This window comes from Anolis sagrei, chromosome 6 (assembly GCF_037176765.1).
Source record: "Anolis sagrei isolate rAnoSag1 chromosome 6, rAnoSag1.mat, whole genome shotgun sequence".
NCBI lineage: Eukaryota > Metazoa > Chordata > Lepidosauria > Squamata > Dactyloidae > Anolis > Anolis sagrei.
The window spans coordinates 78,195,353-78,219,619 of record NC_090026.1 but is presented as its reverse complement, the minus strand read 5'-3'; the positions used below and the strand labels follow the sequence as shown (position 1 = coordinate 78,219,619).

The 24,267-nt window shown below is 41.4% G+C and overlaps 1 protein-coding gene across 2 annotated transcripts; it reads left to right on the top strand.

Moving 5' to 3' along the window:
* Window positions 1-4,914: 4,914 nt before the first annotated feature.
* On the top strand, window positions 4,915-23,216 carry CDV3 (CDV3 homolog). Of its 2 annotated transcripts, none has more exons than XM_060781801.2 (5): window positions 4,915-5,445; window positions 12,702-12,781; window positions 14,466-14,602; window positions 16,049-16,202; window positions 17,281-23,216. In XM_060781801.2, exons 1-5 carry the CDS (start codon window positions 5,158-5,160, stop codon window positions 17,405-17,407), a joined length of 786 nt encoding a protein of 261 aa, XP_060637784.2. In that variant the 5' UTR covers window positions 4,915-5,157; the 3' UTR covers window positions 17,408-23,216. The 2 variants fall into 2 exon arrangements, with proteins under 2 accessions (XP_060637784.2, XP_060637785.2); XM_060781802.2 differs by having other exon boundaries at window positions 4,916-5,445; window positions 17,683-23,216.
* The last annotated feature ends 1,051 nt before the right edge of the window (window positions 23,217-24,267 follow it).

Below are 24,267 nucleotides of genomic sequence, written 5' to 3'. Positions count from 1 at the left end.
CAGAGCATGAATCTAGGCACACCAGATACGACAAAAGTAGATCTTCAACCATTTTTTAAAAAGATCAAAGTAATAGGGCATATAGAATAGACTTATGTGAATCAAAAGGCCACTGGAGCAAGGAAATGATTTAGATAAATGGGGGGGGGGGGGGGAGGAAGGGAGAGATGAACAAACCAATGCAATTGGCCTGTGGCCCTCATTCCAAATCATAAACCTGTGTCTGCTTTGGGCATTTTAAAAAAGCCCTCCAGAAAGAAACATGATTATAGGTTCCTCACAATTCACTTGGTTTCAAACTAAACCAAAGGTGAGAATCTTTTCGTCCCAAAGCCAGATCTAACTTGTAAGCATTCCCAGGAAATACACAAGGTTCTTCCACAGGCCCTGACCATTCACCATTATTTAAGAGCTATGGGAAATGTGAAAAATGTATGCACCATGTGCAACATCCAGAGGCATATTTGTGTTCACAGAGCCCTATTTGTATGTGTGTTTTTACAAAACAATGGTGGTCATTTTTGCTTCATTTTTGGTGTGCGCTTCTCTCACCATACATCAGGAGAGCAGATCTAGGATTTGGCTATTTAGACTGCAATCACATATATTTATGCAGCAATAAACCACATTAACATAGTACTTCTGTATGCTGCTTTAGGGAGTATATTACAGCCCCTATTTAGAGGAATTTTAACCAAAATCTAGGTGCAATGATTTGCTATCCTTTCAAGAGTACTATTTCTTCAGTACTTCCCCTTCATCTAAGAAATCTACAGCAGTACTGTAACACTATAATTTATGTTTAAATCAGAAGTGGGACACAGCAGCAGATCTGAATGTAGTGACTTGTGGTACTCTATTTGTTGTTTAAGCCTTCATTGTCCCTTTACCCCAACAATGCTCCCTATGCAAAAGGGGGGATTTAGAAATGGTGCTGGCACTCTATGTTTCAACTTGTTAGTAAGATTTACTTGAAGTGTAAGCATGCTTTCAACTGCTGAAAATCAGTTAAAAGCAGAGCTGCCTTTTAGATAAAACTTGTACAAACTGAAAGTGTGGTTACAATTTTAGAATTATAAAAACACTGTTCTGTATCAAACAGAAATTATAATAATTCAGAATTTAATATAAACACTGTTGTCCAGTTATTCTGGCATTGTCAGCATGCAACTGGTGAAATGGGATGCAGTTCATGAAAGCTTATGTCAATAAAACCATTAACCTTTTGTTAGGTGACACAACAGGGACTAGAAGCTCAGCAAGGTCAGCTTTGGTTAGGACTTGGATAGGAAATTTACTTATGTATTTATATATATCCAGCATTTCTACCCCATCCTTCTCAACCCCCGAAGGGGGACTCAGGACAGCTTACATTTGGCGCAATTTGATGCCATTAAATATAACAAAGCAATATAACAACAATTAAAACAATAAATAGAACATTAATTAAAACAATGAAAACAGTATTAACCGCCGTATCACCATTCCAGTCAAATTCCATATCCAAAGCGCTATTTATGCTTGCTGTCCAAATGCCTGGTCCCAGAACCATGACTTCAGTTTCTTCCTAAAAGACAGGAGGGATGAAGCCGATCTTACCTCGTTGGAAATTGCCAACAAGTAGCAGGGGCTGCTGTAGGCTATATTTCACAGGAAGGAACTGGCAAAACAACTTGGGTATTCTTTGCCTAAGAAAACCCTATTAAATTCATGAAGTTACCATAAAGTCAACAGATAACTTCAAGGCACATAGGTTTCTTGTTGATCACTATGATGTATGGCAGGTTTTGTCCTTTAGTGTGTTCAGGGCAAAACATTTATCAGGAACATTCCTAAAATTCCACTGCAGTGTTTGCTAAAGAATTCAAAGATGTAAGTGGTGCCTTTTAACATCTGACAAAACTCTACAGATCGAGCTTTGCCTTCACAAAATCATATGGAGGAAAAAACTACTAAAGTTGAGTTGGAGGAAACCATGGCCCTACAGATATTGATGGGCAGTTCTACCTCTGACCACCAAACCTTGTGGTTGGGTTCATTGTGAAATGAGAGTCTAGGAGACCTGTCCCACTGCACCATTAAGAGTACAAGGGTGGGGGTGGGGGGATCTACATGGGCCCACTATCCTGGGGCTAGTCCAGTGTAGTGTATGCTGTGCCAGGTCTGGAGTGGTTCATAGGCACCCTCCTGGCTGCTGCAAAGGCCACCCTTGCTGCTGTCCCCTCCTGTTCTTCATGTCAGAGCAGTCTCCAACCAAGCCGTGGATCCTACCATTCAGGGATCACCTGCAGTGATGTCAACCAGGTGACAAGGGAGGGAAAAGAGGAGAAATCGCTCCTTCCTCTCCACATTCCCTCCCCAAATCAATGCAGGTGACAGCCGACCAGCAGAACCAATGCTTTAGCCAGAGATCACCATGATGTTTATTTATTTACAACATTTATATACCGCCCTTCCCACCTGAAGAGTGACTTACAATATATATATATATATATATATATATATATATATATATACAATATTTTATATTATTAGCATAGCACAATATTAGTATTATATATTACTATATTGTACCATACCATTTTATTGTAATATTAGTAATATTACTGATGTGGAGAACAGGAGGGGATGCTGAACACCACCTAAACATTAGGAAAAACTTCCTGATGGCAAGAGCTCTTTGGCAGTGGACTATGCTGCCTGGGAGTCTGGTGGAGACTCCTTCTCTGAAGGTTTTTAAGCAAAGGCTGGATGGCCATCTATCAGGAGTGTTCCTGCATAGCAGAATCGGGTTGGACTGGATGGACCCCGTGATCTCTTCCAATATCATTCTATGCCTGAGCCCAGAAAATAAAGAACAGTTGTACTGGTTTGTTTCAGAACCAGTCCAAATATTCTAAAGGTTCTGAAGTTGGGAGATACACTGAATCCTGGGCCAGAAGTTGGCACTGCCTCACATTATCCTGGATCAGCTCCCTGTCGCTTTGGCCATCACAGAGCGGATCCACACTAAATCGTTGAGTGCAGATATGCCCTGTGATTCCATTTCAGCTGCCATGGCAACATCCTATGAGATCCTGGGACTGGCAGCCGAGGGATTGAGCAGCAGGGAAGTAATAAATACATTATCACCATCATCATAATCATCATCATGATCATCATCATCCAATCACACACAGTTCGCTTATCCCCAGTTACCCCCCAAACTACAAGTCCCCTGATTCCACTGGATGAGTGGTTCCCAACCTGTGGTCCGTGGACCACCAGCGGACCATAAGAACAGAAATATGATCCACAGTCTCACCATTACAACATTGCCTCAAAACCACATGGCAATGAGTGACTGGTTTCACAAAACCCTCTTATAATGCCAAGGCAACTGGGATGTTGGGAGAGGCTGACTACCCATGAAAGATTACTAGTACCCTCGTCGTCCAAGTAGGATAGTCTTCCAAGATCAGTGTGCTGGCAATGGGTCCGTAGGTGACTGTGGAGCCCTATCCTTCATCCGCATCTTTTCCTGCAGTGAGGGCATTGGTTTCCAGGTGGAAAGTAGTCCCGGTTGGGGTTGGCTTGATGTGCCTTCCTCTTGGCATGTTTCTCTTTTTCACCCTCCATTCATGCCTCTTCAAATTCTACAGCACTGCTGCTCAAAGCTGACCTCCAGCTGGAGCGCTCAACGGCCAGGGCTTCCCAGTTCTCAGTGTCTATGCCGGAGTTTTTAAGGTTGGGCCCATGGGTTTGAGCCCATCTTTAAATCTCTTTTCCTGTCCTCCAACATTCCCTTTTCCGTTCTTGAGTTTGGAGTAGAGCAACTGCTTTGGGATATAGTGGTCAGGCATCCGGACAATGTGGCTGGTCCAGTGGAGTTGATAGTGGAGGACCATCGCTTCAATGCTGTGGTCTTTGCTTCTTCCAGCACGCTGACGTTTGTCTGCCTGTCTTCCCAAGAGATTTGCAGGATTTTTTGGAGGCAATGCTGATGGAATCGTTCTAAGAGTTGCATGTGACATCTGTAGATTGTCCACGTCTCGCAGGCGTATAGCAGGGTTGGGAGGACAATAGCTTTATAAACAAGCACCTTGGTCGCCCTACGGATGTCTCGGTCCTCAAACACTCCTTGAAGCAGAGAGTGATTACTAGTACATCCGCACACGATTATTAAATATGGTTTTCTGTGAGCGAGCAAATGGCGACTACTGGATGGCATATGTTTTGTATCAGAAACTAGAGCTGATGTGGTCTATTCCAATGCGGTTTCGTGAATCTGCACCCCAGATAACCAAACCAAATCTACAGTTGGCTAAAAACCGATTTATAACCTTTTTGGTACTAATGTTGGAGAGTGGTCCCTGGTCAAAAAAAGGTTGGGAAGCACTGGAAGTTGCCATGGCAGCTGAAATGAACCCATGGCCCTATAAGACTACAGTATGAGGGGACTCTGGAACGAGTTCCATTAAACAATAGGGATTCAATTCCCTCATAAAATAGAGAGAAGGGGGGATGGGATAATATAAACTGAATAAGGCCAGCGCTGTTTCTGCTTATTCTGAAGGAAATGACAAAGCAAGACCACGAGCGAGAAGAATCCTGACTCCAAGAGTACTCATCCTCCCTTTCCCCCTCCCCACCACGTCCACGCGACACGACGCCTTTAAGGCGCATGCGCAACGCCCTCCCATTTCACGCCAACGAACCCTCTCGATGTCGCCTAATCTCCCCCCCCCCCTGTATTCCGGACCAATCACGAGCGCCGTCCCTCACTTAGGAGACGCGCAAAGTGCGTGATCTGCCGTCTCTTCTGATTGGGGGGCCTCTGTTCCTTTCGGCGGGGGGACGAAAAGCGCATGCGTGCCCCCGCCTCGCGCGCGCGTGGCCCAATCGGGCGCCGCGGAGCACCCCACGTGAGCCGAGCCGCCCCCGCCTTTCCTTTGGGCTGTGTCAAGCGGCGGCCACCAACGTGGAGGGCGGAAGGCGCTGCTGCTGCTGCTGCTCCTGCTCCTGCCGCGTGAGGGGAGGCTGTGGCCAGGCCGGCGGCGGTTGCGGCGGGAGGAAGGCCGGAGAAGGGCCGGGCGCGGCGGGGAGGAGGAGGCCCTGAGGGAAGCGGACTGCCAGCCAGAACCGGTTTGAACCGGAGGAGGAGCCGCCGCCGCCGCCATGGCTGAGACTGAGGAGCGGAGCTTGGACGACTTCTTCGCCAAGAGGGACAAGAAGAAGCGGAAAGAGAAGAGCGCGCGCGGAGGGGGAAGCAGCGCCTCCAATGCTGCGGCTTCCGGGGCTGGTTCGGGGAGCGTCGCCGCCGCCTCGTCGGGCTCTTCCCACGCGGGCGGAGGAGCCGGGGGAAGCCGGCAGGGCGAAGGCGGGGCCGGCGGGGCGCCCAACGCGAACGCCGCCTCGTCTGGAGGGGCCTCCGGGTCCGGCGCCGCCTCGAGGGCCGCGCACAAGGTGAGGGAAGGAAGCGGGGAAGGAAGGGAGGAAGGCAGGCCTCCCTCATGTGGCGCCCGCCCAAGTGGGCCTCCTGCCGGCAGAGGGCGCCGCTCTGGCCTGACTGGGCCCCCGAGGAAGGCCCCATCACTGAGGGAGGGAGGGAAGGGCGGCCTCCGGACACGAAAGGGCGCCTTGGGGCAAGAAGGCCGCCAAGGGGAGCCTCCCCACGCGCCCTCACTGCAGAATGGAGGCAGCCTGGCCCCTCTTTGCACTCCCCTGGCTCAGTGCCATGGGGCCTTGGGAGTTGTACTCTCACAAGGCCCTTAATAATAATCATCATCTATCTATATATAAATTAAAATGTAATGTTCGTTTGTGGGATTAACAGAACTCAAAAACCACTGGGGGAATTGACACCAAATTTGGACACAAGACACCTAACAATTCAATGTACGTCCTTCACTCATAAAAACACAAAAACACAAAAGGAGGGACTTAAAAAGCCCCAAAAAGCTAAATGACAATACAGGAAAAAGGAAGAAAGAGGGAGGGGAGAAAAGAAAGAAAGAAAAGAGGGAGGGAAAGAAGGAAAGGGAGATGGAAGCAAAGATGGAAGGAGAGAGGTAGGGGAGGGAGGAAGGAGAGAAAAATGAAGGGAAAGGGGGGGAAGGAAGGAGAGATGGGAAAAAAGGGAAAGAGGGAGCAAAGGAAGGGGAGAAGATGTAGAGAAAGAGGGAGGGGAAGAAGGAAAGAGAAAAAGGAAAGATAGACAGCAGAAGAGAAAGAAAAAGGGGGAAGGAAGGAAGAAGAGAAGGAAAGATGGGAAGGAAGGAAAGAGGGAGTGAAGGAAAAAGGGAAAGAAGGAGAGAAAGAGGGAAGGTTGGCCACAGCAACAGGTGGTGGGTACAGTTAGTCTGTATAAATAAAACTAATGTTCGTTTGTGGGATTAACATAACTCAAAAACCACTGGGGGAATTGACACCAAAATTTGGACACAAGACACCTCTCAGGCCAACGAGTGACCATCACTCATAGAAACACTGAAAAACACAACAAAACAGACTTTAAAAGCCATTTTTAAAACAAAAAACACACATTACAACGCATGCACAAAGCCACACATATACACACACATATATACACACACGAAACACATACACAGGCTGGGCCACAGCAACGTGTGGCAGGGGATGGCTAGTCTATATAAATACAAATGTTATGTTCGTTTGGGATTAACATAACTCAAAATCCACTGGGGGAATTGACACCAAATTTGGACACAATACACCTCTCAGGCCAATGAGTGACCATCACTCTTAAAAATACTGAAAAACACAGCAGAAGATACTTTAAAAGCCATAAAACAAAAATTACATTACAACGCATGCACAAAACCACACACACACACATATATGTATATATACACAAATATATACTCACACAAGTGTGTATGTGTGTGTGTGTGTGTATAAATGTAATGCTCATTTGTGGGATTAACATAACTCAAAAATCACTGGACAAATTGACACCAAATTCAGACACAATACACCTCTCAGGCCAACTAGTGACCATCGCTCAAAAAACACAGCAGAAAAGACTTAAAAAGCCAGAAAACAAAAAATGCATTACAACGCATGTGCAAAACCACGTATATACACCAACACCCATATATGCACAAATATATATACACACAAAACACATATACACATACTGAGCCACAGCAACATGTGGCAGGTGATGGCTAATAATAATAATAATCTCCCCAAAACTAAAACGATCTCCCAAAAAGAAACTCATGGCGGCTTACATGGGGCCGAGCCCAGCAATACAATTACAACAAAATACAATAAAATAAAACCAAACAACAAAACTAATATCACAATAAGATAAATAAAGCATAGGAATACAATAAAAACAAAACAGAATAATGCAATGAGAAATCAATTCTCCGCCCAAGATGAGGGCAGGCGCCTTGCTGAACTACAACTCTTGGGATTCCATCATCCCGTTTCAAAATCACTGCTGTGGACCTCATCCCACTACACTTTAAAGCAGTGGTTCCCAACCTTTTTTTGACCAGGGACCACTCTCCAACATTAGTAGCTTAGTATCAGTGCTGTGGAGCCCTGGGAGCTGTACTCTCACAAGGCCCTCCTGGCCCCTCTCCACCCAGAATGAGGGCAGGCGCCTCGCTGAACTACAACTCCCGGGATTCCATCATTCTGTTTCAAAGGCCCCTTCCACACAGCTGAAAAAAATCCCACATTTTCTACTTCGAACTGGAATATATAGTAGTGTGGACTCAGATATCCCAATGCAAAGCAGATATTGTGGGATTATCTGCCTTGATATTCTGGGTTATAGGGCAGTGTGGAAGGGCCCAAAATCACAGCTGTGGACCTCATCCCACTATATATTAAATCAAAGGTTCCCAACCTTTTTTTGACTAGGGACCACTCTCCAACATTAATACCAAAAAGGTTACGAATCAGTTTTTTGGTCAACTTTAGATTCGGTTTGGTTATTTGGGGTGCTGATACAGAAAATGGCATTGAATAGACTACATTAGCTGTAGTTTCTGATACAAGACATATGCCATCTGGTAGTCACCACCTGCTCACCCACAGAAAACCATATTTATTAATCTAGGTGCAGTGGGTTAAATTGCTGAGCTGCTGAACTTGCTGCCCAAAAGGTCGCAGGTTCAAATCCTGGGAGCCGCATGAGCTCTTGCTGTTAGCAGGAGCTGCTGTTTTTGCCAGCAGTTTGAAAACATGCAAATGTGAGTAGATCAGTGGGTAGTACTCCAGCGGGAAGGTGACCACTACATGAAGTCATGACCTTGGAGGTGTCTACCGACAACTCCGGCTCTTTGGCCTTGAAATGGAGATGAGCACCAACCCCCAGAGTCAGACACGACTGGACTTAATGTCAGGGGAAAACTTTTACCTTTATCTAATTTGGAAATAGTAATCTTTTGTGGGTAGTCAGCATCTCCCCTGCCAACATCCCTGTTGCCTTGGCACTATAAGAGGGTTTCGAGGCAACAATAAAGTGATGGTGAGGCCGTGGACCACATTTTCATTCTTGCGGACCATTAGTGGCCCTTGGGCCACAGATTGGGAACCACTGCTTTAAAGAGAAGGTCTAGAGCAGGCCTGGGCAAACTTCAGCCCTGCGGATGTTTTTGACTTCAACTCCCAGAATTCCTGACAGCCTAACACCCAAAGAAATGCATTAAATGTAGTATATGCAAATATAAACAACTCTACACAATTGTGGCTTGTTCTTGCAGGTATGATTATTTGTTGATTTGATTAACATTGTGTCTCTAAGATTTTCTGGCTCCTCCAGCATAACTCTTTGGTCAAATCCTGCTGGCAGTTGAACATGGAGCCATCTTGGAGGATATAGCGATTCCTAGAAATAACATGTCTCAGTGAATCTCTTAAGTCCTCCAGTACAACTCTGTGATCAGCTTCTGCTAGAATGTGGCTATAAGGTTGCACTAGGGTAGGCATGGGCAAACTTTAGCACCCTGGGTATTTTGGACTTCAACTCTCACAATTCTTAACAGCCGTTTGAACAGTCAGATCTTCCAAGTCCTCCTTAAAAGTCATGAGGGTGGTTGCTTGTCTAATCTCCCTGAAGAGGGCATTCTGTGGGGGGGACTTATTGAAAAGGCCCTCTCTTTCATTTCCACCAGCCTCGTTTGTGATGGGGATGGGATTGAGACTTGGGCCTCCCTAGCCGATCTTAAAGCCCAAACTGGTTCATAAAGGGAGATCCGGTCACGTAAATAGACAGGACCCAAATCTATCGGGCTTTATCGGTAGCAACTTTTTTAGGAGTGATTTTCCCTTCATGTCCAAGTTTTTTATGGCCGGAATCACTGGGCTGCTGTGAGTTTTCTGGGCTGTATGGCCATTTCCAGAAGCATTCATCAGAAGATAATGCTTCTGGAACATGGCCATACAGCACGGAAAACTCACAGCAACTCAGACTTTCCCTTCCTTGGGATAGATTTCTCTCTCTTCCTGTTGTCTCTCCCTCCATTCTTAACTATGAGTCAAATGTTAGTAACTTGAGTACTACTTGTACTGGTATCCAAGTATCAGCACACACAAATGTTTGAAAATAAAAATTAAACCCAGGAAAGGAGCATTTCCTGGCATGAATACTCATTTCCCAACAACCCATTCCACCCACCAATTATTTCTTCTCTCAATGACACAGAGAAACAGTGTTTCCTGAAGGGCCAGCCACAAACTTAAAAAGTCTGGATTTTTGGTAAAACATGGGGATAAAAGGCAGTACTCTTTTGAAATGCATTAAAATGCAAAAAAAAATGCATTACAAAGAAATCACAGATATCATGGGTCTTGATCAGAGTGCCTATGAGGCGAGTATGATTTTTTTTACATACATGGAGACAATTTCCTACTCCTATCTGTAGGCACTGATGCTGCTCCTTTTTTGTGCTGATCATGACAAGATTTTATGTACCTTACATGCTTCTTTTTGTGATCTATCATCTGTGTCATGTCTCTATTCTCTTCTGGTTTTTGGGGGTTTTTTTGTCCTAAATCTGAAAACCCTTAGAGGAATTTCGCAAGGATAATACCTATGGCCATTGGATTTTATGATTATACAGCTTTTTCAAAGTCCCTTTAAACTTCAGACATAATTCTCATCAAATGTGACAAGTTTCGATTTTTAATCATAAAGCAAGTCTCAAGATTCTGTCACATTTAAGTGTCAATAATTAATTGCTCCCAAGTTTTACAAAGGATGTATGTGAGGCACTTTTCTACCAGAACTGCTTTGTAAAAAAAGCCCTATTCCTGTAATATGAAAGAAAATCACTTTATCCATATTAGTCATCATCTTTTGTGTATGGAAATTTGAGGAAAGTAGGTCATTTTTTCTGCTTGAGGTAGTTGGGATGTATTGGGGTGTGGTTTTATAGCTAGAGCATGGTGACGAATCTGTGACTGTAAAACTTGCATTTTGGCTGTTGAAAGCCCTACCTAGCATAAGCAGTGATGTGGAAAAATGGGAGTTGCTGTCCATCATCATATAGAGATCCATCTATTCCTTGGGTAAGCCAGTCAATGTTCAGAAGTCTTTTTGAGATTAAGGAATATTGCAATGCATGTGAATTAGGAAGATACAATAGAAGAGAGATCCATCTGTGAAAAACTTATTTCTTTGCTGGTTTGCAAGTTAACTATCAGCAGTGGTGTTCTTGTTTCCTCTGTGTCTTTTTTAAGCAGCTAAAGAGTAGATTCCCTAGTATTCTACTAAACTGTAAACATGCTTTGTATCCTAGGCATAGTCAGGTTAATAGGCCATGAACAATTGCTTGCTGTTTCAAATTTAATTATTTGCTCTTAGATAGGTAAATGGGTAATCTTTGTTAAACAGACATCAGATTGGATTTTAAAAGTCACTGTATTCTATTATATGACAATATTTGTTGTCAGTCGTTTCTTTTCTGCCTTTCATCCTTTTTCTATAAATATACCCCAAATAATTAAAGGCATCCTGTTTAATTCTACATTTAGCAGAATGTTCGGGTCCTTGAATTCAGGAGTGTGTGATATAATGAGAGAAGTAGGTCAAGCAAACAAGTCTGAGTCCCAAGTATCTTCATAAGAACGATAAAGAGGGTTTAATATCTTGGAAAGTTCAAATTGTAGAGCATTCATTATGTTTTCACACAGCTTCTTGTTTGCTTCTATTCAGTTGACTAACATCAGAAATTAGTGTAACTTTTAAAAAAGATATCAATATAAAGAATTCAAAATAATCTTGCTCATTGTTTCATTCCTATATGAAATTCATACATTGCTTCTTATCACTGGAAAAATCATAAATCTGTTTTTAAAAGGAAAATGTACAAAGAACCATATTCCAAACAAGAAAGTGCATGTTCATTGTACTGCATAATTGATATCACAATGATAATGTGTTGATCAGTATACAGCAAAGCTCTTTAAATGCCTTTATTTACATTAGTCATCTTTATATTTACACCATGAACAGCCTAGAATGAGCACCATAAGCCAGTACTAGATAGCCTTTCCAGTGTCTAAATACTTTGAACAATAAATATGGTTCTGGCTTGTATTAGAAAGGTGACAATGCTGGTGGCAGGGAAGCTTCTGTGGGAAAATACTTTTGAATGTAGAATTGGATGAGGAGATGAGCAGCAGTCATTTTACCCTGTAACTAAAGGGTCAGAATGTAGAGACACTTTAGAACTTAAAAGTGTCATTTAGTGTGAAGTTTTGTGTTGTGCAATGGTGTTAAAATTGTGTCAAGGCTTCTAATGTTTTACAGTCATTTCACAACTAACTGTGCTATTCAAAATTCTAGCATAGTCATACTGTGCCTGATTCTGATCTGAGAATTTGGTTTTCCATATATATTCAGTTGTTCTGCAAAAATAAAAATAAGCATACACATTAATCAGATATGTACCCACCATATCTGGGGATTCTGCTGATTTAACCAACCGTGGATCCAAAATAAAAATGAAAGAAAATTTGGGGACATGGTGGTGCTTTTGGGCACTCCTTCTTCATTTGGGAGCAAGAGTATTGTTGTCATTTGCCATGTCCTGCAGTAGCTGTTTGCTACTGTGCTATTGGCAGCAGTTGTGAGTAGCTTCCTTGGGGACATGGCAATTGGCAGTGGCACTCCCAGTTGTGAATAAACAAACCAACAACACCAAGACGGAGAATAACAGGGGGAGCAGAAAAGCAGTAGGGGAGGGGTGAAAGAAGTGCATTGGGACTTGGAAATGTGGTATCTTGGTGAGAGACAGGAGGAGAGTTATGGCCAATTACCATGATCCTAAAGAAGATGCTTGCAGCCATAGCCAATTGTGGGATGAATGAACAAGCAGAAACTCCTGCTACCACCTATCATCATGTCCCTGCCAGCCAGAACTTGCTGCTGCTGCTGCCGCCACTCTGCAGGCACTTGAGCATCCACAATTTTTGGTATCTGCAGGAGTCCTGGAGCCAGTTCCCCCCAGATACCAAGGGCTCACTGTATGTGAAATATTTGAACATTAATAGTGTGCTTTGTGCTTTTGGAGTGGGTTGCATTCTGCTTCTGAAACAGTAAAAGAAAGGAAGTATTGACATCAGGAGAGGGTTTTTAAAAACGATTACACAATCATTCCATAGTTTACTGTACTTGTTAATTTGTGTTACATAGTGAGGTGCTGATAATGAGCCTATATAATGTTCATGTCTTTCAGGAGGAGGATGACTGGAAGGAATTTGAGCAGGAAGAAACAATTGATTACAGTGGCCTCAGAGTTCAATCCATGCAAATTAGGTATGTTTTAAAAGCGCATTTTTAAGTATAGTAATCTATGTTCTGATTGTACATGCTGATAGTTATAATAAGCTTACTAATAGCTTGTTGGCAATAGTTTCCATTGGTTCAAACCAACCTGTGATAATCCCCTTCATGTATCAGTATGTTTGGTATGACTGATGTTTCTGGAAGTTCTTTCTCAAGATAATAACTATCAACATGAAAAATACAGGTTTAGCAATATTTTGTACATGAGTGTATACTCCTGGCTCTTTTTTTTTACTACAATTTGCTTAGTAATGTTGTTTTGTGTAATGTTCCTAAAACAATGAACAATGAATTAAGTTTTTTGAAAACATAATTTAAGTTAACGAAACACTACACACACACACATATGGCCAAGTACTATGGGGAGTATATGGTTTTAAAATGGCAACTCAAAGAGTATTATATCTATTTTTTGTGTGTCAGGAGCGACTTGAGAAACTGCAAGTTGCTTCTGGTTTGATAGAATTGGCCGTCAACAAGGATGTTGCCCAGGGGACGCCCCGATGTTTGATGTTTTACCATCCTTGTGGGAGGTTTCTCTCGTGTCCCTGCATGGGGAGCTGAAGCTGACAGAGAGAGCTCAACCTGCTCTTCCCAAATTCAGAACTCCGACCTGTTGGTCTTCAGTCCTGCCGGCACAGGGGTTTAACCTATTGCCTCTATCTCCCCGAAGGGACTTGGGGCGGCTTACATGGGGATAAACCTTCAGCAGATATATTTCTAGAACTGAGAATTCGATGCTGGTGGGCCTTCACCTTGACCATGTTTGCTTATGAATTGAATGAAGGCAATCATGTATCCCAAAAGGTGTCCCAAATATGATGATTCTACTCTTTGAGCTACGTGATGCTGTGCATCTTGATTCTTTTGCAGCTATTTCCTTTGCCAGCTGGAAATCTGTAGTTTTGTAAGTTCTTATGCTTATAAAACTACAGATTTTTGTGGGATTCTTGACCTTTGATCCATGGACCCAGAGGAGCCATGATGTCCTCATAGAAGGTCTTTGAAGGCTTGAAGAAATGTTACGAATGTTTACAGTTAAATCAGAAAGATAGACATGAATGGAAGAAAAAAATGAACAAGGTAGACAGTCAGATGGTCTTACATAGATCTCAAAGAACGGGGATCTTGCCGTTGCATGTCAATACAATATTTCAAACTGTCCAAAAGTTATGAAAATAACTGCATTAATAACAAAAAATGTATTGAGCACTTGATGCATCGGCATGCATTTAAAACATGCAAATGAATCACACTGAGTGAAAGTGCATAACATTTCTTTCTGCCATGCATACAGCTGGTAACCACCTTTGCAGCTGCACCAAACTCTGGTGTTGTCCATGTTGCATCACCCCATTCTCAGAATAACTGTTTCTTCCTAGAATTATGTAGCTATTGAGAATCCTAGAGCTTAGGTTTTTAAATGTTAATTCTTGGTGGTCTGCAGCAACAAGCTATTTACAGGAGGTCAGTGATAAAGAAAAGGTTAAGAACTGCTGTTCTAGTTAATACTCCTCTTTTTCTTGTTAATAATTGCATTCTATCCTTTTGTGTGGTGATCCTCAAGCTTGGACACAATCATCAAAAATATGTGCTTACATATTCTGTTGTATGTAAAAGATGGATACTATAGCATCCTCTGTTTTTCTGTCAGTGAAAAAGATGACGAAGAAAATGAAAAAAGAGATGAACCCCGAGATAATAGTGAAGAACCAGGTGGGGGTTCAGACAAGTCATCAGGTCCTTGGAATAGATCTGCTCCTACACAGATACCTGTTGCTGAACCTGTTGGTAAGTTTTGATTTTTTTTCCTCTGTTATCTAAGGAACGTTAGTTGATTTGGTTGTATTCAGCCTTCATTTTTCTTGTTGGCAGCCAAGATAGTCCAGACATCTCAGCATTTTATAACATAATTCACATAAATTAGAAGGATTGGCTCATTTGTTGACTGGCCTTGATATTTTACTATGAAAATTAGCATTTGCGGCCCTCCGGTATTTTGGATTTCTGCTCCCAGAATTCCTGACCATTGAACAAGCTGGGCTTCAGAGAGTTGGAGTCCCAAACACCTGGAGGGCCACGAGTTGTGCAGACCTGCTCTATCCCCTGGGGAAGAATCCAAAGAAACAGTTCCAAAAGTGGGAGAGGGAGATTTTGCCATGTTTGTTGGACGAGGGGCCAGGCCTGGGAGAAGATCACTTTCTGTCCACACTGTTTTTTTGTTTTTTAAGACCTTCCCTGCATTTAAAATGGCCATTGGGGTGGAAATGACACTGGAGGCCCTAAGTATTTTAAATCTTTGCTATCCCTGAAGCAAAGATTTGAAGCCACAAAATAACCTTCCCAAGTAAGAATGAACATGGCTTTTTTCATTCTTACTATAGATGGTATGGTAATAAGTCGCCACTGCCTTTTTAATTTCTCAAACCGCCTTAACACTGCTGCTGCCTTTGTTGTATCCTTTAGTTGTATTTGCCTGGCAAAAGATATGATTACACTCTTTTCTCTTGCTCAAAATGATATGCGAGCTATTTTTCTTTTGCTTGCTCTACCTTCTTTTGCTTGACAACACAGACAATGTTTTACAAGTTTCTCACAAATTATACTTTCACCTTCACCTTAATGAAAGAAAATTTAATCTTATTTTCACTCTTGGGAAGAAACTACATTTTCTGTTGCATCAGATGTTCTTGCTTATTGATTGATTGGCATGCAAAATATGGAGACCACTTTATTCCAACAAACAGCAAACCATAATTTCAGACTGCTTCCCATTGCTTGGAAATGAGGAGAACCTCTCAAATTCAGCCATGACTAGACTTAATGTCAGGGGAAACATTTACCTTAATTAATTTTGATGATATATTTATATCTAATTTTGTCTAGTTAAAGAGATGTGTTGAATCAGCAAAGAGTAAACTGTGGCCCCCAAGGCTTTTTTTTCCAAACTGTCAACCTTATCAGATTCCTTGCCCTTTTGTATATGTTGGACACCAAACATTGTTCATCTTTTTAATGCCAATTTTGTAGGGGATTTTTTAAACCATTGTTGGCTGTCATTGCAGCCAACAGTGGAGAGGACTTGCCACCTGGAGAGGACTTGCCACTTCTAGACTCAGCTTAGAATTTTTGCTATCAAATTAAAATGTACCAGGGTGACCTCCAAAGACAGCTGGGGATCCTTTCTATATAATTATGAACAGATGTTTCTGAAGTTCTCTATCTCCTTTTTAATAGAAAGCCCAGAGCCCGTGCAGTCCAGTGGGGTATACAGGCCACCCGGTGCAAGAGAAACCAGGACACGGAAAGTGCCACAAGGACCCCCTGAAATATATAGTGACACACAGTTTCCATCATTGCAATCCACTGCCAAGCATGTAGATACTAGAAAGTAAGTATGGTAATAACATTCTGCACAGTTATCTTAAAATTACTCCCCCCACTTCTTTAAAACTTTATAATCCTATCCTTAATAAAGTATCTGTGGTGTAATTTGCACTGGAAGCAGCAAGTTGGTTTTAAAGTGCGAACATATTGTTTTCAGCAGTCTGTGGATTATTCTTCCACTGGTTTGATTAAGATGCTTTCTTAAACAGATACTGCTGTTTCTGGGAAGATGATCAGAGGGGTGGGATGACAGAATTTCCGTAACATTGATCTTTTCTGATCCAAATGCCCTGTCACAGCTCTGTGTGGGTTGGAAATTTGGCTTGCCATTTGCGGGACTAAGCAGTTTTGTTATCTTAACAGAATAAATACACTGTTTTCATTTTGTTCCTCAGAGGGTAGCTTGCTTTGCTAAACCAGAATTTAAACTTTATTCTAAAAATGGACAAAACCAGAACAAAAAGTATGTTGGCAAAGATCAGTTTTACGGAGGTTCTTCACAATCTCTCACTAACCCTGAGATTGTGACTGGGGTCCTAAGAACCAAGACCTTGAGTGTGCTCAGTGGGATTGTTTTCTTTGAATACCACACACTACCCACGTTTTGTCACAGACACCATGTAAACCACAATGGATACTTACTACAGAGCATTAGTGGTGTCCACTCAAGAAGCACAAGAACAGATCTCTTGTGGGTATGCAGAACTAAGTGCACAGTTCTTTGCACCAAGCTCTGTGCTTCGGGGTAGTGGCTGAATTTACCAGTCAGTAAGATATTAGCATGTTCATATTTGTTAATGCATTATCGCAGTATTCAAACTTCTGAGATTCTGAATTCACATGATTGCTTATAAACAAAGTGCAATGAACTGTCCACTAGCTCTCCCCATCACATATTTGAAATTGTGCATTTGACCAGGAGACCCCAGTTCTACAGTAGCTCCCTTGATGATTGCCCATAATTTATACTGTCTGTCACTCTATCCATGAAACTTCACAAGAAAAACAAGTGTCCTTGAATTAATATTACTAAGGGGCAAGTGTGTGTAAGGCACTTACTGATTACATTTATTTTCCCTTAGGGATAAAGAAATGGAGAAGAGCTTTGAAGTAGTAAAACACAAAAATAGAGGTAGGGATGAGGTTTCAAAAACCCAGGCAACTAAACTCCAGCTAGACAACCAATATGCTGTGCTTGGGAATCATTAAAGCTGCACACACATTACAATTAAGGAATGGTTATTTGATACTGTTCCAGTCTTAAGGTAATTAACCTGCATCTGTTATGAACATGCCGTCTTATTTCTGCTGGATCTACTGCAACGAGTGCAGACTACTTTGACGTAAGTGATTGGCGCTTAATTTGGTACTCCTGACTTTCACCTTTGGATATGAGGGAATTAAATGTAAGTGGTCAAACAAAGAGTCCCCAGTGTTTTGATTGCTGTACAGCCAGTGGTTATTTCAAATTTCTTTATGTTCAGATATTGAGCCTTCGTAAGGGTTGACTACCTCAGACTTGCTGCACTCATTGTGGACACCATGTGGATCACAACTTCTGGAAAAGGTTACAACTCTTTAAGTGGCCACCTGAAATATGAAACCAGCTCTACTGGATTCCTCTCAGACATCTGCAGAAGTCGGCCATCTGGGTTCAGATTTACGATAAATGACAAATTTAAGTGACCTTAAATGAGCAATTTGTCTTGTGCCCCCATTTATTGCATCCTTTCATATGTAGCCATAAGTTACTAGGAACCTCTAGTGTATGCCACTTTCAAAAAAATATGCAGTGTAGTGTTGCTGTAGTTGACTAGATTCAGTTTAGGTTCTCCAAAAATACATACACATCCTGATAGAAAATATAGGGATGCTTGTCTGTGTATATCAACCGGTTTCACTTATATTTCATTTTTTTAAAAATGCCTCTCTTAGCTTGAGAAAGTGCAGTATAGTTAAGTAGCAGCGTGGACTATGCAGGCTATGCGTACTTTTCTTTTTCTTTACTGGGTTTCAAGTGACTGCGATATGTGTAGGTTTGCATTCAGTGGCAAATAAATGTTTGTGCTCCACTGGAATCTGGAGTGTATTCTTGAAAAAAATCCATGCAGTATACTTAGCCTTAATATTGTTTTATGGCAAGTATCAGCTGTTGGTCGCACACACTATTGTATTTGCAGGATGGATGTAATGTCTAGTGAAAAATATGTTGTGGTTTCTCACTAGTTGAAATTTGGAACTGTTCTGAGAATAAGGTGTTGTGCTTGATGGCATTTTCCTTCTGCCTCCCCAAGATTGAGGGACAACTTCAGATATGTCCGTCTTTCACCAGCTACATGATCCTTTGTTTGCTAAGATTTGTCCTATATTGTACTGTGTGATATTGACAATGGATAATATTAAATCCAACAAAATCCCAAGTGGCTCTTGACATATATAGAAGGCAACTGTATCTGTTTTATTCTGCTCCTCAGAATTGTCCTTTAGCCGGTAATGTTCAGTATCAGAGAGAGTCCAGCTACTTTCTGGAGTCTTGAGCAAAAATTCAGACATCATAAAAGTTGCTTTGTTGTGTTCTTAAAGATGCACAATTGATGACTGGTTGTGATAAGAAATCATTGACTTAATGAAGAGCAAAGCTCCCTTCATCTCAATATGGCATTGGGTTTATCCATGAAGAGTTCCTTTGAGAGAGAAAAAAATTGCTAAATAGTTGCCTTTGTATAGAGATGTAAAGTCAGGTCACTGGATGCCCAGAAGTAAACCTACAGGTAACACCATTAACTTGTGTATCATTCCTGAAACTCTCTCTTGCCAACAAAATATTTACGGGGTCTTAAAGCTAAAGAGCAATGATTATGTGGGATTGCGTATCACTTTGAAGACATTGCATAAACTGGTAGTTTTAATCCCCTGCTATGGCAATTTATTAAGGATGTTGCACAGGAATCAAGTTTTTATATACTGAATGAGAGGGGAAGAACTTGTATCATCTCTCAGGCATAGTTGGCAGAGCAAGTTAAATTGTAACATTAATAAATGCAATTTCAAAAGTACCTGGCTCCTGAAGTTTAATGCAAGATGTTGTGATGCCATGCATCATTTAAACTTAAGCATGGCAAAGGTAATATGTGATCATGATGAACTGCGGCAATTTGGTCTTGTGCCCATTACAAGTCCTGTTGGATTCAATGGGCTTCTTTCCGAGTAGACGTGCATACAATTTGGCTGTTCACTCTTGCTAAGGATTGATTGTCCTTGGTTTGGTTAGTATAATATGTCTGGTCACTGTCTACCTCACCCTGCATATGCCATTGTTTGCAAAGCCACAGACTAACATAAAGTGACAAGTGAACCGATTTCTTGCTTTTTGTGTGGCAGCAACAGTGCTAACATAGCCAGTTATTCATACTAGAGCAGTTCTCACATGCTGATCCAGTTTTGATACTCTTTAGAAGCCCTAGATTTATCACAGAGATTTTCACTTTGGGGGGAAAACACTTTTATGGAAATACTAAGCCACTGAATTGTTTGTTTGAGTCACTGAAGTTTTCATAGACACAATATACCACCTCTAAATCCATGATACATTATTCTTTTTATACTGCTGTACTGTCCGTTAAAGCCCAAGTATAATCCTATTAGTTTGAACTTGCATATATGTGGTATATGACCTTTAGCATTGTCTGAGGTTTCTGAATCTCAAAATATGCCTAACTACTTTGCCAATATGATAGCATACTTGCCATAGTAAACTGCTTTACAGCTTGTGATCCAGGTGTTTGTAGCAAGACAAGGGAGCATAACTTCCTCCGGAGATAAAATCAGCGATGCAAATAGATTTTGGAACTGTTAATTTCAATGCTGATAAAAATCATAGAATAGAATCATAGAATCAAAGAGTTGGAAGAGACCTCATGGGCCATCCAGTCCAACCCCCTGCCAAGAAGCAGGAATATTGCATTCAAATCACCCCTGACAGATGGCCATCCAGCCTCTGTTTAAAAGCTTCCAAAGAAGGAGCCTCCACCACACTCCGGGGCAGAGAGTTCCACTGCTGAACGGCTCTCACAGTCAGGAAGTTCTTCCTAATGTTCAGATGGAATCTCCTTTCTTGTAGTTTGAAGCCATTGTTCCGTGTCCTAGTCTCCAAGGAAGCAGAAAACAAGCTAGCTCCCTCCTCCCTGTGGCTTCCTCTCACATATTTATACATGGCTATCATATCTCCTCTCAGCCTTCTCTTCTTCAGGCTAAACATGCCCAGTTCCCTAAGCCGCTCCTCATAGGGCTTGTTCTCCAGACCCTTGATCATTTTAGTCGCCCTCCTCTGGACACTTTCCAGCTTGTCAATATCTCTCTTGAATTGTAACAAAAAGATTACTAAATTTCTAGTGGCATCCAGTCATTGTTGTCAAGAAGGCATCTACTTTGTTTTAGCAGTTGCTCTTTGAAGTTCAGAATGATAAGATCTCTGCCTCTGAAATCAAAGTTGTCTTTCTGGAATCTGTTCAGAATTTGCCTTCAGATTAGTTACCTGTTTCTGTGAATGGATATGGAGACTGAAATGTATTTGGCACACACCATGTCTCTTAACTTGCCATGCCACTCTTTAGCTGTATCACTAAACTGAGGCGGTTAAAAAAGTCCAGGCCACATTGTCCTGTTCAAAGCAGTAGCAATAGTTAAACCATGGAGCTCAGTGAGCAATTGAAAGCCAGCTTCAGACAAAGAAATGAGGGTAAGATGAGCTGGGCCTAAATGTTTCATAGTGTCAATACCATAACAAGGAATCCAGGTTGAAGTAGATAGCTTGTTTGTTAGTAATCTTTTTGTTACATAGATGGGCCATTTTAATGCACCTCTGATACTAGGTATCTGTGAAGAGAGCCTGTGGAGTGGATGCTCATTTTTGGCAAGCTATAGAAGTGCTTGAGAACCTTGACATCATTTTCACAGGCTTTTGTGCAAATGCAACAATGATGTGATGGCAGTCTGCAAGTCCTTTACAGGCGTAGTTGCAGTGGCAATGCCTATATGCAGCAGGGAATCATAGTCACTTCACACCACACTGCTGGCAGACCTGCTCCATAGCTGCATTCTGGGGATGACATTCGATTGGGGGTCCTAGATGTATAAAGCCCAGCCTGCACCAGCCCACTCAACACATTATTACTTCATGGGCTTAAGGGCATTGGTCTTTACATGCAAAAACGCCTATACAAATTTAACTGCATGTTAGGTTGGCTGCAGTTGGGCTGCTTCAGTCCTGAGTCTACAACCACCACTCAGGCACAATAGTCAAAGCTGTGTCTGCACAGACAATGTCGTTTGTATTCTCTTTTTATATATACTTCAGTGGGTCCTGTATGTGGAAATGTTTAGTGTGATGGCCTTAGATTGCTGTTATGATCCCGATATCCATATTCTAGTTTCAAGTTTGGAGTGAAGAAAGATGGAAAGTAATTTAGAAGAGGGAAGGTAATTTTGCATTTTTCTTATACAGTGCCTAAGCCTAGCTTACTAAAGAGATGGCAAATTTGACAGCTTTCAGAAACTCATTTTGTGACAAGGCAGGATGAATTCAACTGCAAATGCATACACCATCTAAATAGGCTTATTTTTTGTATAGAGTTCATTTACTAAAAGTCAGCACAACGAAAGTTGCTAGCAAAAATTAAGTGAAATGTCTAAAGAGGGAAAATCAGGAAGTTCAAGCTTTATGAAAAATTACATCCAGAAAGAAATGTGGCAATGAATGGACCTACTCCCCTCCACAAGCTGATGGCATTAAAATGTAGTGATGCAGCTATAGCTGCATTGTAATTAACATACTGTCTGAAACAAGATAAGAAATGAGGGGAAGTTCAGAAAATATTTGTTCACTTATGGGGTGAAGTTGCATGTTCAGTGTGACAAATAGAAGGTCCCTTTGCCTAGCTATTTACATTGAAGAGATGTTATACTAATAGACTGAAGTGACGGAGTTCTGGACTGGACTCCTTTCAAGCAGTTGGTATAGTTGGATCTTACCTGAAATGCTCCTCAACTGATCTCCTGCATGTAGAAAACCAAGCAATGGAGAAGGAAGCATCAAGCCTGATCTTGATGCACTTGTTAAATGAGTGGAGGTATTTTATAGGATTATACTCCCAAAGGCAATCAGAGGTGATACAGTTTAAAGTTTTGTCCTTTTTGTCTAGTGCATCATTCTGTCAGATATGCAGAGTAGCTCAAAATTGGGGAGAAGAAATACTTCAGAATAATATCAAAGCAAATATGAATCAATATCACCTTTACATGTGATGGTTAAGTAAATGAGGATGTTTCTCAAATACAGAATTTGTGAAGTACCTTTTACAACCATAAAAATCTGTTTTTGGTTCCATCAAAAAATAAAAAAACAGCAAACTTTGCTGGTATAATTCCTCAGACCTATTGGAATCTTATAATTTAAAAAAACAGTACAAGAGCAGGTTCATCTGTGTAGAAGAAATCGGAAACAACTAGAAGAATGAAAGCATAGTCTGCTCCAAATAATGTTTTGGGAAAGAATTGAAAGTCTTGCTGTGCCTCAGTATTCTAGGTTTGAAAAAAGACTTATTTCCCTACCTCACAGGGGTGTTGTGAGGCTGACTTCATTGTTTGTAAAATGCTTTTGAGTTTTTGTTCCTGACGGAAGGTGCTATAGAAGTACAAAACATAAGTAACCAGCTGGCAACTGATGGCTGGTTCTGTCACAATAAGAAAATGTTCAACTTAGTTTTCATTACAGTATTTTGCTACTACTATAGAAAGCGTCTTTATGAAACATTATTTAAATGTATGGATCATGTAACAATGGACATTACAAGAAGGCATGGTTGAGTTTTCAATCTTTATGCATCCCTTTCTGGTTTTATGTGATTAACTGTGCAGATCTAATCGTATTAACAAGGTTTTGGGGTTTTGCATGGAAAATTAAGATCAGCTATCATTTTTGTAAACTCCCTGGATGAAATAAAGTTATGTTCACACTGTTTGTTATTCCTTTTGTGTGAGTGCCATGAATGTGTTTTATTAAGTTGTTGAACTATCTCTGAACCATTCCTGTCTACGTTACTGTGAGTGCCCAGTTTCACTTTCAAAGTAGTGATCATTTTTGCATTTCTGAGTACTGTTTAAAAAGCTAAAATCCTGGCAAGCAGCTCTGAAAGATGCATTATATTCTCACTTTTGCAAAAAAATAAACCCCTGATCCTTGTGTCCTTCTTATGTGTACAAAGGAAAGCAATCTAATGCAATAGGGGAGAGTGACTTAAATCAAGTTTCCATTTGTGGTTAATATGTTATAAAAATAATGCATGCTAATTAATTGACAGAGCAAGTAAACAATGGTCAGGTATACCTAGAGTTTTAGAAAATATGGGTTGCTTACCTGTAAACATAGTTTCCCGAGTGGTAGCCGTTGCTGGCCTGCGTGAGCGCAGGGATTACCATTGGTGTGAATCACAGGCCTACCACGCGGGGAAAGTGAGTGTACAGCAGCATTTTGCTCAAAGCTTGTGTCATGTTTGATTAGCATAGCTCACAAATAAAAAACACTGTACTGAGAACCAATTTCACACATCTATGGGTACACCTGCATGCACATTCAAAGTAAGCATTTGTTTCTGTTGACACTTTTAAAAACTTGTATTTCTCATAAAAATGTAGTGGTAGATGTCCTACAATGGATGGTGAACTCACATTTATGATTGGGTAGTTGGCCTTTAGATATATTTCTTCCTTTCTCTACAGATGGTTATATGCAGATGAAAAGGGCAGACCTAAGGTGCATATTTTTAAATACTTTCTTTAAGAAGCGAAGAGTCCTTGCATTATTTGGCTCTTGGGTGTTAACTTCAGGGGTTTAATTTATTGTAGGCCTCTGTTAAGAGCAGCAGGTTCCCTTTTGTATGTACTGGTAAGAGGGATTCAGGCTCAGAGAAGGGTATTTGCAATACTGCCAGAAAAAAATGGAGCCTTGTCACAAATCTTAAGTGTCTCCGCCCACTACTGATGAATTATTTTTTTCAGTTTGAAAGGGCACT

Bases quoted from the DNA above. Each gene is read 5' to 3' on its own strand.
- CDV3 (XM_060781801.2), top strand. From the start codon at position 5,158: ATGGCTGAGACTGAGGAGCGGAGCTTGGACGACTTCTTCGCCAAGAGG. The intron at 5,446-12,701 runs GTGAGGGAAGGA...CATGTCTTTCAG, and splicing joins CCTCGAGGGCCGCGCACAAG to GAGGAGGATGACTGGAAGGA. The intron at 14,603-16,048 runs GTAAGTTTTGAT...CCTTTTTAATAG, and splicing joins ACCTGTTGCTGAACCTGTTG to AAAGCCCAGAGCCCGTGCAG.